General features: G+C 32.6%; 1 protein-coding gene across 6 annotated transcripts in view; it reads right to left on the bottom strand.

The window, feature by feature from the left end:
• Positions 1-325: 325 nt before the first annotated feature.
• LOC115242238 (zinc finger FYVE domain-containing protein 16) overlaps positions 326-15,596 on the bottom strand; it is a 50,524-nt gene continuing 35,253 nt past the window's right edge. For 5 of the 6 annotated variants that reach the window (XM_029818375.1, XM_029818378.1, XM_029818379.1 and 2 more), the window contains 5 exons: positions 11,063-11,306; positions 10,702-10,822; positions 10,458-10,619; positions 4,500-4,659; positions 3,977-4,145 (listed from right to left, as the gene is read on the bottom strand). In XM_029818375.1, coding sequence (XP_029674235.1) covers positions 4,504-4,659; positions 10,458-10,619; positions 10,702-10,822; positions 11,063-11,306 — 683 coding nt within the window. In that variant the 3' untranslated portion in view covers positions 3,977-4,145; positions 4,500-4,503. Of the gene's footprint in view, positions 1,479-3,976; positions 4,146-4,499; positions 4,660-10,457; positions 10,620-10,701; positions 10,823-11,062; positions 11,307-15,596 lie in introns of those variants that run through there. The other variant, XM_029818376.1, reaches the window with a different exon arrangement.

The raw sequence follows: 15,596 nt of genomic DNA, 5'->3' as shown, positions 1-15,596 counted from the left end.
TGTACTTGTAGATAAGCTCATTATTCTGCCATTATAGCGTAGCCTAATGTCATGTTATGTTGTTTTATGTACTTTATGTTCACATATTGTTCTAACATGCAATTTTTAGATTCTATTGATTCAATGCCAAGAACTTCTGCTTAATTTTTGTAGTATATATTTTATCATATCATGATATATGGACTGCTTTCTTCTGCTGCATATTTTTATCGACATTATTTAATACATTGTAGATCGTATGAGCTGAACTTAATAAGAGCTCAATTCTTCCGCGAATTTTCAGAACATATCATACTAAGCATGCATTAATTAAAACAATTGCAAGTTTTTTAAATAACTAATAATTTATTCGAAAATGAAATATAGAGTTCGTGCAAACATACCAATGTTTAAATTCTACTGTTTTGTGCCAAAAGCTTCTGCTTAATTTTTGCAACATTTCTTATATCATGAGGATTGACGAGCAGGGATTGCAGCGATTTTCTGCTGCGTTTCTACTGACATTATTTAAAATGATGAATTATGTTCAGCTATTGTCAGAATTTTATCAACATAATAAATGTAGCACACATTTGTGATATATGCTCTTGGGGTAGATTTGGTGCTCTGGGGACCATATACTACTATAATAACATATATTACTATATATTACTATTTTACACACACACACACACACACGCACGCACGCACGCATGCACGCACGCACGTACGCGCATATTATTATGCGATATTATTATTTTACGATTGAAAAATTACACGTAATTAGCGACTTACCAGTAACATATATGCAATAATATTTATAATATTCAGTTTTGTTATATTTATATCAATATAATTAATAATTGTATTTTGTTTTATCAGATGTATCTTGACCGCATTTTGTCGTGTCGTGACGTCTGTTCGTTTTTTGCTAACTTTCTGCCTTCAACAACTAATAAAGTAGATAGTAGATCATCATTCTATCCTTGTGTTTTTGCCATCACATCATGGTGGCAGATCGTGCTTAATTTCTACTATGCTTCTATTGTCAGCATTTGATCGCACTGCATACATTTCTTATTATGTGTTGGAATAAGTAACGCTTAGTACAGTTCGAATCATTTCCTTCGCAGACCGCTAAACGGCACTTCGATCTCAGCGGCATGGGCGTTGCTACACATGTTATTTACATAATTACAGTTTACGTTTTATTGTTTCTTCGCTTGCTAACAGTAATACACATTCTTTTGCATTTGCATTGAAAGACTTTAACTTGGGCTTTATTTTTCCTTTCACATTCCTTCATTATGACATATGACAGCAAATCATGATTTTTGTTGCATTTCTGCCGTCAGTGTTCGATATGGTGGATTTTGTTTGCTACATATCTGTTGTCACGATATAATAGCAAACAATGGTCGATTTTTGCTGCATTTTAATTGTCATACTATATCGACAAGTTAGAAATTAAGCTCAATGAGAGTGCAGGACATCGAAATCTGTTGTAAAATCATGATTCGATTTACTGGCATATTGCTGGATTTTGCTATCTGGCTATATATACATATATGTATATATGTACAATAATGTATTTAATACAGTGTTCAAAATTCGCGAAGGCTATAGCAAGAAAATTCTCAAAAAATTAAGTAATAAAAATCTAAAAAGCTATTTGAAATTTTTTAATTCCAAGTAGTAGTCTTTGAAATACAACAATTTAAAACAATCACAAGATACGCTTAGGCAGTCGTCCATTCATGAATCATATATGCGTCACTAATGTAGCGCACTTGCAGTTAAATATAACTTAATCTATGATTGGCCAGCTTCAAACTCTTATATCTTAAAAACTAATCTACTTGCAATTGTAATAATTATTGAGAAATTAATTAAAAAAGATCGACCAATTCGTGTGAGTATAAGCGCACGGCGAGAAAAGACGGCCCAGAGACAACCCAAAAATTTGCGGTCGCTAGGCGCGACGAAATTTTGGTAGGAGCGCTCTACAAATGACAACGGTTACGTACGGGCGATACGATGGACTCTCGCGTCCTAGCAACCACACATCAATGGGTTGTTCCTTTTTACTGTGCGCTTATACTTACGCGAATTGGTCAATTTTCTTCATACATACATATATATATATATATATATACACTGTAACAAATAAATATTGTATTTTTGAAACATTAAATAATAAAAATATTTGTAAGTTTTTGTTACAAATAGATTAGCTTTTAAGATACAAGAGTTTGAAGCTGGCCGATCATAGATTAAATTACGTTTAACTGCACGTGCGCTACATTAGTGACGCATACATAGTGTATATAATATATATATACAGGGTGACCCGCGATGACCGTCCACTAAGTACATAGTGTTATTCCTTATCAAAAACTGAGTCGGAAAGTCCTGAACCATTTTTTTATATGTATAACGCTTAATAAAGGAGTTATTATTGAGTAAAGTCTGGCCAATTAGCGCCGACCTTTAGCGCACGTCGGTGAGCTGCCTGGTAATGTGCGTGAGCGCTCCGTCGCTACGGCGGCACGGCGATATTTTTCCTTCGCGCATGCCGCTAACATGCAATATTTTTACGCATCGTAATAATAGAAATAATTTTGACTTCTACTAAAAATCATATTCATATAAAATATAAGATAACTCAAAAAATATTTTGTTGTAATGTTTTGAAAAGGTCTCAAGAAGGACTATAAGAATATGCGATAAAAAATAAGGGTTTTCATTTAAAAAATAAAGTTGATCTTGAAATAACCTTGAAAACCGTCACCTACAAACATTCCTATAACATTAACTTATGTCCCACTTGAAATACTGCAACTTTTATTTGAAACATTTTTATCTAGAAACAATATTTTTGGAGATAAAAATTCGTCACGCTTAATTTTGTCTATCCTGTAAAAATACTGCAAGAAAAAATTATTTCTTTTATTACGATGCATAAGAATATTCTATGCTAAGCGGCGGAACGCTCACGCACACTACCAGGAGCGCGACTCACTGCGCCCGACTAAAGGTCGGCGCTAATTGGCCCGACTTTACTCAATAATAACTCCTTTATTAAGCATTATAAAAAAAAAAATTCAGGACTTTTCGTCTCAGTTCTTGGTAAGGAATAACGCTATGTACTTAGTAGACAGTCATTGCGGGTCACCCTGTATATATACAGGTCTATTTTAAAAGAGCCAGTCAAATATCTCGAAAAATATGGAAGATACGGAAAAACGTTTCAGACAATTGAAATTATGAAATGTTATGGATTATTGGATTATTGGAGAGGCTAGCTTATTAGAGGCTAGCTTATTAGAGGCTTTTACTCCATGCATCGGTTATTGTGCCTTTAAATAAATAATGTGTATGTATATATATGTGTACAGATTATTAATAAAATTTAAACTAATATTACATATTAAAATTTCTAAGAGCGTATTTTCTTACATGAATATGCGGAAGAGAAATAAACAAAATTATTCTAAAAAATATTTATATGTATATACAGGGTGAGTTTTTTAACTTGAGACTGCAAAATATCTCGGAAAGTAAGTTTTATCGAAAAAAATGTTTCAAACAAAAGTTGTAAGGTTCGGAGGGGGCCACATGATAAAAATATGGATTTGACCTTGAGTGATCTTTTCAAGGTGTGGTCAATGTGATTGATGTTTTCTTAAATGGAACCCCCTTTTTTATTCGAAAAATATGCCTGTCAAGGGTGCTTTGGGACACCCTGTATATATATATATATATATTATTTCGGGATACTCTGTTTATATTGAACATTTTCAATTAAACAGAAAAATTATATCTCTGTGATTAATAAAACTTCAACTAAATGCAATATGATTATACAATATTATTTTGTGCCAATTAGTTTTTGCCATATTATTTTTTCTTTTTAATTTATAGAGAAAATATTGTGCGTTGTTCTTTTTTACCATAACTATTAATATATGTATAGATTTCTTTTATTATTTGTTTCTATATAAATTAAGTTTGCATTATTTTATTATATTTATTCCTATATATAAATTTGCAGAATACTACTGTTTTTTTATAAGCAAGGAAGACAAGGTAGGATTTCGATATTGAATTTTTTCTTGTCACTATATGTTGTGTGTGTGCTATTACTCTCCTCTATTTCTCTTTACCTATATTTGAAAAAATATTATTTATATACAAATTGTGTAATTATATTGTTGAATATTATACAAATCAAAATTATCTTTAAATTTCGCGATAAAATTAAAAATTTTTGTTTGAAATTTGATAAACTAAAATTAGAAAAATAGAGAAATTAGATAAAGAAAAATTAGGAAAATAATATCTTGAATTATTAGTAAAATAAGTTAAAACGAAGTGTATATACACAGTAAGAAATAACATACATATCATATAATTGCTACATCATAATGTTCAGTAATTGCACATCTTTCCCGCTGAATAAAAATTATTCAATGTTATCCTAAAACATCACCAATTAAAAAATATAGAATACATATTACCTTTTCAATCTTCAAGTACATAGAATATCAACTCAAGCACTGTATGCGCATCCTGACTATTTTGTGCAGCTTTATGCAAAACTTGAATTAATTCATTATCTAAGCTCTTCATATAAATAGGCGGCAATTTTATACCTTCGCTTCCAGCTTCATAGCCCACCTATATGCAATAGAAATTAAATTTCATAACACATTGAAATAACTTATAATAATTAGCTGTAATTCCATTATTGTGTGTGTGCCTTGTGTGATGTGTGTGTGTGTAGTATCCTGAAATTGGAGGATGATAAGATAACAGATAACAGCACAAAAATTTATGAAAAATGCAGTAAAGAAAGAATATGCTATTTTTTATTCCAAGAAAATTAATAATTAAATAATTTTTTATATAAAAGAACTTGAAATATGATCATGAGCGTTGGTTAAAAAAATTTTGTGACCATATGCCAATGGCGGCACAATCTTTTATTTAGTATTCGCGAAGTGTCTGCCAACTTAATACTACTATATGCGCGTTTCACAGACAGATGACTCTTTAAACAACGCTCATAATTAGCCAAAAATTTTAAACTTTTATATTTAAAAAATTATATTTTTGCAATAAAAAGTAGCATGCACTTTTCATTATTTTATTTTTCACAAACTTTTATGTTGCAATTTTATTATTCTCGATTTTCGATATATTCTGTATATGTGCGTGTGCGTGTGTTCGCGCGCGCGCGTGTGTTGTATGTACACATTGTTAATTAATTCGCGCTCTCTCTAAATAATACATAGCAATATACCTTGACTAAAAATAAGACGAAAAGTCCTGAACTATTTCTCCTGCGATGTTTAACAAAGAAGAAATTATCAAATAAGGTTTACTTAATCAGCGCTTTTCGTTAAAACATACATCCATGAGCCAGTAATGCGATTCGTAGTGTGTGGCTGATAGTATAGTAATATATTATCCGACATGCAATTCACAGATGTATTTTCATCTAAAGAACGGCGCTTTGAAAATTTATTGGGTGAAATTTATTCAATAAACCTTCTTTCGTTAAGCATTATATAGAAAAAAATGGCTCACGACTTTTTAATTTAGTTTTTATCGAGGAATATCGTTATATACTTAGGGAATTAGAATAATTATAATATATCCTGTATGTACACGCACGCACGCACGCATGCACGCACACATACATGTATGTATGTATGATGTGTATCATATATACAGAGTGTCTCAAAACAATCGGATGTTCTTTTCATAACAGATTCTGTGGCCAATTTGAAGACAATTTTTCCAGCAAAAATGTTGAAAAAAAGGCATTATTTTTTGCAAGCTTCCAATTTTATATATATTGTTTATACAGGATGTCCCATTTTAACTTTTACACCATAATATCTCGAAAATCATGCATTTTCAAAAAAAATGTTTCAGACAAAAGTTATTTGACTTAAAGGGGAATAAAAAGGTGCCATTGGTTTGACCTTGGATATGGTTTGAAAGTCAAGTGAGACACCTTTAATTTCTTAAACGGAAACGCCCATCTTTCATTGCATATTCTTGTAGCTTATCTCGAGAGCTTTTCAAAACATTATAATAAAGTATTTTTTCCTCTATTTTTTGAGTTATTTTATATCTTACTGACGTATTTTAATATAAAAAATAAAATATTTCGTAAAATATTTAATTTTCGATAATCTTACCGTAATATTTTTATGTACAGAGTAATGAGACAAATCAATCGGTATAAAGAAAATAATTAATAATATATACGTGTACTTTCAGAGATAATAGCTTGTAACACTTTAAATGCTCCACCCTGTATCTAAGGCTTTAATTAAAATTCTATTATAGTAAATTACATCTGAAATTAATTGAAAAATATAGTTGAATTAATCTTTATACTTAATAAAATTTAGTTTGCAAAGAGCCCTTCATTATCAATTGCTTATAACTTAAAAATTATTGATGCTTCGACATTTTTGCTGAGAAAATATTGGCTACAGAATCTGTTATTAAAAGAACATCCGATGATTTTTTTAGGATGCCTTACACACGTGGGCATATACAATACATCAGGATGTCCCATTTTAATAGAATAGCTGTATATTTTTTAAACTTGATGTTATACAAAAAATGTTTTAAATAAAATTTATAGGGTTTTGAGAAGGAAAACAAATTGAATTTAATTTTAATTAAGGTCATTTTTTAAGATTATGCAAAGATTAATCTAGTTTTTTTAAGTAGAATCACTAACTTTTTTTTTTTACATAAATCACGATTCCTCACAATATTCGGCATAAGAAGTTACAAGGGTAGAATAGCTAAAAATTAAATAATTTACAAGATATTTTATACTTTAATGCAGGGTTGGGAACGTTATTCTATAAAAGTAACGCATTACCGTTACCGTTATTTTTTATAAAAAGTAACTTGTTACCGTTACTCATTACTAATTTTAAAGAGTAATGCATCACCATTACCATTACTTAGAAACTAACGATTAGTTATTTTTTCGTTATGTTTTTGTTTTTTGTAATGCTAAAGTAAGCTATTAGATTATAAAATTATATTATTTAATAATCAATATTAAATATAATAATCTATGTTATAATTAAAAACTCTAAACTAGTCTCTATATAGCAAGCGTTTTTTACATTAAACTTATTTAATGATTCTGATTTTTTATTTCCAGTGCTTTTATATCGAAATAATTTTATCCAATCAGAAATAATGCGCACGATCAGCGTGCGACCAACGCGCAATCTATTGAATAGATAGAGATATAAAGATAATAGGGAACCAAAAAGTAACAATAAAAGTAACGGCTAATTTGTTACCGTTACTATAAAAATGTAACAACGTTACCGTTACCGTTACAGACAGAAAAAAGTAACGACCGTTACCGAAAAAAAGTAACTGTAACAGTAACGGCGTTATAAATAACGCGTTACTTCCCAACCCTGTTTTAACGTAACATAATTTTATATATAAAATGAAATATTTCTAAAATATTCCTTCTTTAATGATCTTATCTTAATATTTTTATGCATAAAATAATGAAAAGAATTAATTGGTGTAAAAAAAACACAGTTGTTTTTAAAAAAAAGTATGTAAAATTTACAATGAGCAGCTACGTATTTTTTCTTAAAAATAATTATGTGTTTTCTTTACAGCTATCGATTTCTTTCATTATATTTTGTGCGTAAAATATACAATTAAGATCATCGAAAAATAAATATTTACAAGATATATTTCACATAATTTATGAAATATTATATCAAATTAAAGTATACAAAATATTTCGAAAACTAATTTTTGGCCATCTTACCGTTATAACTTTTTATGCCAAATATTGCAAAGAATCGTTTTTAGTGTTTTGAAAAGCTCTCGAGATAAGCTATAACAAAGTGCTATAAAAAGTAGGCAGTTCCATTTAAAAAATTGAAGGTGACCTTCACGTGTCCTTATAACGATGCCATCCAAGGTCAAACCAATGACACCATCTTATGTTCCCCTCAAAACCATACAATTTTTGTTGAAAACGTTTTTCTCTAAAATGCTTAGTTTTTGAAAGAAAAGGGGTGTACGGGTGGTCTAGGACACCCTGTATAATTACATATTTACTTGTAGAAACATATTTTTTTACTTTCCCAATATTATTTTAGCTCTATTTGCGAATTGTCTTATTTATATGACAAAACTTTTGAGAGTGAAAATGCCCTAAATCTAATAAAAGAATTCCACAAAGTGAGGTTGTATTATTGACATATCGCGATAGAAAAAATTTCAACTTATCGTTGGAAAGGCAAAATTGTTACCAAACATATGTATGAAAAAAAAACTTGCACAACAAAAATGTGGAAAATTAAGAAAAAAAGTTATGGCTATAACAAAAGAACAAAAAACTGAGCCTGTTACACAAAGAAATGAATAAAAATTGAAATCGTAATAACTCATTAACGGCTTAGTGAATTAATGTGATTTTTTTTAGCATATTGGAAAGACGTAAAAAACAACCTCACAAATTTTCATCAATATTGTACTATTTTAAGATAGTTCCAATACATCCTTAATGTATCAATAATATAATAACATTATATAACTGTTACAATTAAATGAATAACTGCTATATAATATTGTTGCTTCCTTGAGTAGAAAATTACAAGGAATGCGTGTATTACATGTTACAATCCTGTAATATTACTTTTTATATTCGGTTACAGTGAGTTATGTAACCGTTATGATATAGTTATAAAAGTGTAAGCATCCTGTATGTATGTATAAAAAGGATAAAGGTAAACCTTGATATTAGCGCCGACCTCACGGATTTCAATGACCTTGACATATGTTGTCAAGGACATGGCTCTGAATAACCTGCAAAAAATTTTAGCCGTCGCTCGTTTGTTACAAAATTATTAACAATTAAATGATATGATAAGAACACGTATTAAATGCGATAATCTGAACTTCTCCATGCATGAGCGTTATATATTTAAGTATTTAATTGTATATTCAAGTAATTGCATAGGCGGGAGAGGGGCTTTAGGATTAAACCAAATTTTAATTTTATATCAGAAATAGGTTTGAATTAGGTTATATCTTCTGGAAGTGGACCCCCCCCCCATAGAGGAGGGGGCGGAACCCACTGCGTTCACGCATATACTTTACAATCCCAGAGAGCCAAGTCTGTCGAAAGCAAATCATGCCAAGTGCCTGCTATCAATTATTGTTAGCAAAAAGGATACAAATTTGGTACAGAAGTTGTTATTTCATATTAAATCGACAGATTGGTGCCAAAAACAAAGCAGAGTATGCTCACAGAATCTGATAGCAGAAAACGAGCAAGATTTGCTAACATGACGACGTCAGATTGGTTGCAAAAATCGAGCAAGATCTGCGCGCGCGCAATCTGATGGCAGATTGATAGCAAAAACCGAGCAGGATCTGCGCGCGTGCAATTTGACGGCAGATTGGTAGCAGAAATCGAGCAGGAGCTGCTAACTTGACTTGACGTCGGATTGTCGGCAGAAACCAAGCAAGATCTGCGCGCGCGCAATCTGATGGCAAATTGACAGCAGAAAACATCTATTATAATTAATCATTTTGTGACCATAATTCACCGTCATTTTGTCACTTGGATTTGAGATCCTTTAAATTCATTTAAATGCACCATTTTATATAAATGGCCAAAAGTTGCATTCTGTTCGGTTTCTGCTACCAATCTGCCGTCAGTTTGTGCGCGCGCAGATCCTGCTCGGTTTCTGCCATCAATCTGACGTCAAATCATGTTAGCAGATCCTGCTCGGTTTCTGCTGCCAATCTGCTCTCAGATTCTGTGAGCAAGCTCTGCTGGCAGATCATTAGCCTAATGCGGACATAACAGATGCCAAATTGCTAGCAAGAACTGAGGAAATCTGTTGCCAATCTGCTGGCATATTGCGCGCATTTTGCTTACTGGGAATGCGAAGCGAGGTCCACTCCACAATTCTTGTGTGGGTGGGAAAGTATATGCGTAGACGCAATAGGTTCTGCCCCCCCCTCCCTCTCCTACGAGAGTCTCTGAAAGATATAACCTAACCCAAACCTAGTTCTGATTTAAAACTAAAATTTAGTTTGGGTTAGGTTAGGGTTAGGTTAGGTTATATCTTCCAGAAGTGGAACCCACTGCGTCCACGCATATACTTTACAACGCGAAGCGAGGTCTACCCCACAATACTTGTATGGGTGGGTCGAAATATATGCAGTTTTATGTTGCAAGCATCGGTCGGTCACTATCTTCAATTGTTAATAACTTTGTAATAAACAACAAGCGACGGCTAAAATTTTTTGCAAATTACTTAGAGCTATGTCCTTGACAATATATGTCAAGGTCATTGAAATCGGTGAGGTCGGCGCTAATATTAAGGTTTACCAGAATAAATTTTTATAATGAATTATAAGCTATAAGAAACAGGAAATACATTTACGTTGTCTGAATGAATAGTTGCTCGCACTCCAAGCTTCGTTAAACCTGCTGTCGCTAGAAGATCCAACAGTTTAACTAATGCCGCACATGTTGCTTTTGCTATATTTCCAGATAGTTTATTTATATCCACAGGATCATTCACGCCATTCGAATGATCATCCGACTTTTAAAATAATGTTATTTTACTAATTATCTGGTTTATATATGTATATAATAATGATATTTTTTATGTTATTGATACATACTTTTATAATAAATACTTCTGTCCAACGTATAAATCGGGTTGCACCTTTATAATCGGTGCCATTATGTACTCTAATAGATGGTACACCGTCCATTAATTGTCCATCAATGGGACTTTTGACTCTGGAATAAAAGATCATTATATTTTATTAATTAAGGAAACAAAAAATTCACAATATAAGGCAATATAAAAGATACATAAATATACATTCACATGCGCATACATACAAATACACATACAGACAGCATTTGTTATTTGAAAAAAAATCACTTTAATTGAAGAAAGAAAATTGACCATAAAGCTCGTACGCAATTAATTCATACAATGATAATGACTAGATAAGATTGATCAAGATAATTTACCCCAAGTTAAACAGCACATCGTTATCGACCCACTTTATATTCACAGTCTCGTCCGGTTCCGGTGCTCCCTGACGTCCGCAACCAATTGAAAAATCTTGCATATTTTTAAGAGCAGCTTTCAAAGCTTCCATTTTTTCTGGCATTATTTCTACCATTAACCCATCCTCTACAATACTGGACTTGGCAGAAAGTCCCATTGATGATTTCAGAGCACCATTGATGACAATAAAACTAGCACCGGTTACTACATAATGAAAAAATATATAAACAATGTTCTTTATACATGTTAAAAATACTTATAGAATTGATAGTATTAAGTAGTATTTAGTAATATTAAATAGAATAGAAAATACTGAATAAACATGAGTCAAAAAATCAATTTTATCAAAGTCAAAAGCGATTTTCAATTTTAATAAAGCAAATTATTTGTTCGCTTCTATTTATCACATAGATTCGAACGCCACTCATCGTACCGGTCACATCATCCAATACAGTGCGTTGTGATTTAATTTCTTCCGAATTTACTGACAATGAGTGTTATTTATGTTCTAACAAATTAATCAGCTCTTCTACAAAGTTATAGTTATAATTTCTATAATAACATCAGTAATAGACTCAGAATACAAACAATACAATGTGGAGAAACCGGCAAATAAGAGCCACGGCGCGGTCATTGGTGCGCAAACTTTTTATTGTTAAATTTTAATAATGAACATGTATTAAAAATGTATGTTTCGGACCGTTTTTTGGTTTATCTTCAGCATAAATATAAATATATAAAGATTATATTGGCATTTTAAAACTTGATATACACAATACTTGTTGTTGCAATCAAATATCAAATTAAAATCGATAATCAGAAAAGCGGACTTGTCAGTAAAACGTGCGTAGGATCTGTACAAATCAGTGTCACAACGTCTAAATGCCATCGCCACACGTATATCCGGGTATATTGGTGATTTACAATATAATAATGGGATGATGTAATAATGACCAACGCTGACCGATCAATACGGTCATAAAAACAATGGTCATAAACAAAGGTCAAAAAACAAAAACCGTGGAAAAAAGACCAATGCAACAAGTTTAATTAATCTTTAAATCCAATTTAAACTTTAAACTCCAATTCAAATCTAAATTTCCAAATCAATCAATTTTTAAATTTTTGGGAAATTCTCCACTATTGTCGCGAATGCGTGATGTAAGCCTTTCGTATCACCCTGCAGGTTCAGCCTATTCTTTTGCCGCTTGATGAACAACATTTTGAAGACCAGTCTTTTATCGAGGGAAGTTTCAAATTGGCAATGTTTAAAATTTCGATTCTATCTCAGCCAAATTCATGGTTGGCCTCAAGTCTGTGATTCGACCGAGGACTGTAATGTGTTTTATACGTAGATACGGCTCCTTTATTATTATTAATAATTATTAATAATAATAAAGGAGCCGTATCTACGTATACGGTATTGAGTATCTCGCCATGTTTTCCCCACTTTGCCCGATTATGCGCGAACCGAGATCATTCTCTTTTTGGATAGAGTATACGTATATGATTTCCGAAATTTGTTTCTTTAGCTATCTGCAAGTTTATCCGATAGAAGCGCATCGAAATTCTTGCACGAAATTTTATTTATTTATTATACTTATTATTACAAGTTGTTGCGTGAATCCTTAGGGATTGAGTTCTTTTGCACCTTGACAAAACCACGAAGTTTACCAAGGCCGACATATGATAATCTCGTGTCAAGATCACGAAGAATTGTTTAAGAAAAGGTTCGGAAAAGATTGGAATGTAAGGTACCGTAAAGAATGAATGCGGTTTCTCCGGTTGATCGTTTTCTCTAGTCACAGCTCTCAGTTGTTTTTTTTTTAGAAATAAGAATGTTATACGTTCATGAATCGTATTGAAAATGTATGCCAGGAGATGACTATTGTCTAAGAAGATGTCAATTAGTCTAAGTTTTTCCGGGGAAAACTCGGGTGTGACAATAAAAAGGCGCGGTCCACCAGGCCAATGATTGTTCCTTTCTTCTGACATAGTAAATGATTAAATGTAAAATTCAGGTTATCTTCCAGAGAAGTGGATTTATAATACCAATCGAATTCTATTACATTATTATTTAAATCTATTACAGTGCTGGGCTCCTGAGACAAAGCGTCGCGCTCCTTAGTTACGCGTATCTGGCAACTCGTTGTTAACGCACGAGCGGTGAGTGGGGGCAATAGGCGTGAGCCACGGAATCGGGCCGAAATGTGCAAGTAAATCCCAGCACTGATCTATTACATTATTATCGTGACATCTAGAAAATTAGGTTTGTTGTCCACTCCTCCATAGTAAACCGTAATCTCGAATGAAACGAATTGAAGATAATTAAGACCTCAGTAAATACGGAGGAAGTAATCGCCAAAACTATCTTCCACATATCTATAATAAAAAGACAAATTGAAAGAAATGTATCTAATCCCAAGCAGAACAGAAAATCACAAAAATATCAAATGACATCAAGATGACATCAAAATGACATCGAAATGACATCATAATGACTTTTGATAGTCATTATGATGTCATTTTGATATTATTGTGATTTTTTGTTCTGCTTGAGATGGGTCTATTTTCTAAGTCCTGCAAAGTAATATCCGCAATGATGGGGGACAGGAGAAAGCCCATGGGAACCTCGAACGTTTGCTGGTATATTCTTTCGTTGAAAGTGAAATATGTTGAATTAAGTACAAATCGGACAGCCGTCAGGAACTCGTCTCTAAGGATATTACATTTCTTCCCAATGAAACACCACCTTTCCAAAATACTGTCCAAAATACTAACAATAAGTCTAATGGAATTAAAAATGATTCATAAAAAAGAGACATCCTGTATGTGCCTGATAGTTTTTGAACTAATTCGAAGCTATTGGAGATGTTGCTATGTGCTCTGGGAATAGCATTGTAAATGATGTGCAGAAATGTGTTTAAGGAATGTAGAGTGTTGATCAAGGAAACGATGATCCTGAGCGGGCAGGCCGACTTATGAATTTTCGGCAAACCATATGCTTTCGGCAGAATGCTCTCTCTAGGGATATTACATTTCTTCTCAATAAAACGCCATCTTTCCAAAACACTATCCAAAGCTAAGTCTATTCCTCGAGATGAATTCCTGATGGCGGTTTAGTTCGTACTTAATTCAACGTGTGTTACTCTCAACAAAAGAATATATCAACAAACGTTCGGGGCTCCAATGGGCTTTCCCCTGTCCCCATCATTGCGGATATAGGAACATTTTGCAGGATTTAGAAAATAGAGCCTTTAGATACATTCCTTTCAATTTGACCTTTTATTATAGATATGTGGATGATATAATTTTGGCGATTACTTCCTCCCTGTTTACTGAGATCTTAATTATCTTCAATTCGTTTCATTCAAGATTACGGTTTACTATGGAGAAGAGAGTGGACAACAAACCTAATTTTCTAGATGTCACGATAATAATGTAATAGATGTAAATAATAATCTAATATAATTCGACTGGTATCATAAACCCCCCTTTTCTAGGAGATATCTGAATTTTACATTTAATCATTTACTATGCCAGAAGAAAGGAACAATCATTGGCTTGGTGAACCGGGCCTTTTTATCGTCACACTCGAGATTTCCGCGGAAAAACTTAAAATGATAATTGACATCCTCTTAGACAATAGTCATCCCCTGGCATACATTTTCAATACGATTCATGAACGTCTAACATTCTTATTTCTAAAAAAATCAACTGAGAGCTGTGACTAGAGAAAACGATCAATCGGAGAAACCGCATTCATTCTTTACGGTGCCTTACATTCCAGCCTTTCCCGAACAATTTAAACAATTCTTCGTGATCTTGACACGAAATTATCATATGCCGTCCTTGGTAAACCTCGTGGTTTTGTCAAATTGCAAAAGAACTCAATCCCTAAGGATTCACGCAATATCTTGTAATAATAAGCATAATAAATAAATAAAATTTCGTGCAAGAATTGCGACGCGCTTCTATCGGATAAACTTGTAGATAGCTAAAAAAACAAATTTCCGAAATCATATATGTAGAAACACATCACAGTCCTCGGTCATTACGAATCACAGACTTGAGGCCAACCATGAATTTGACTGACAAGTGAGTCACTTGTGAGATAAAGTCGAAATTTTAAACATCGCCAATTTGAAACTTCCCTCGATAAAAGGCTGGTCTCCGAAATGTCGTTCATCAAGCGGCAAAAGAATAGCGGCAAAATGAATCTGCGGTGATACAAAAGGCTTACATCACGCATTCGCGACAATAGTGGAGAACTTCCCAAAAATTTAAAAATTGATTGATTTGGAAATTTAAATTTGGATTATGAACGCTCCTGAGACGAAGCGTCGCGCTCCTTAGTTACGCGTATCTGGCGACTCATTGCTAACGCACAAGCGGTGAGTGGGGGGCAATAGGCGTGAGCCACGGAATCGAGCCGAAATGTGCAAGTAAATCCCAGCACTGTAATAGATTTAAATAATAATGTAATAGAATTCG

Source organism: Formica exsecta, unplaced genomic scaffold (assembly GCF_003651465.1).
Source record: "Formica exsecta isolate Colony F162 unplaced genomic scaffold, ASM365146v1 scaffold583, whole genome shotgun sequence".
NCBI classification, from domain to species: domain Eukaryota; kingdom Metazoa; phylum Arthropoda; class Insecta; order Hymenoptera; family Formicidae; genus Formica; species Formica exsecta.
The sequence above is the reverse complement of the archived record's forward strand: the minus strand, read 5'-3'. Positions and strand labels throughout refer to the sequence as shown.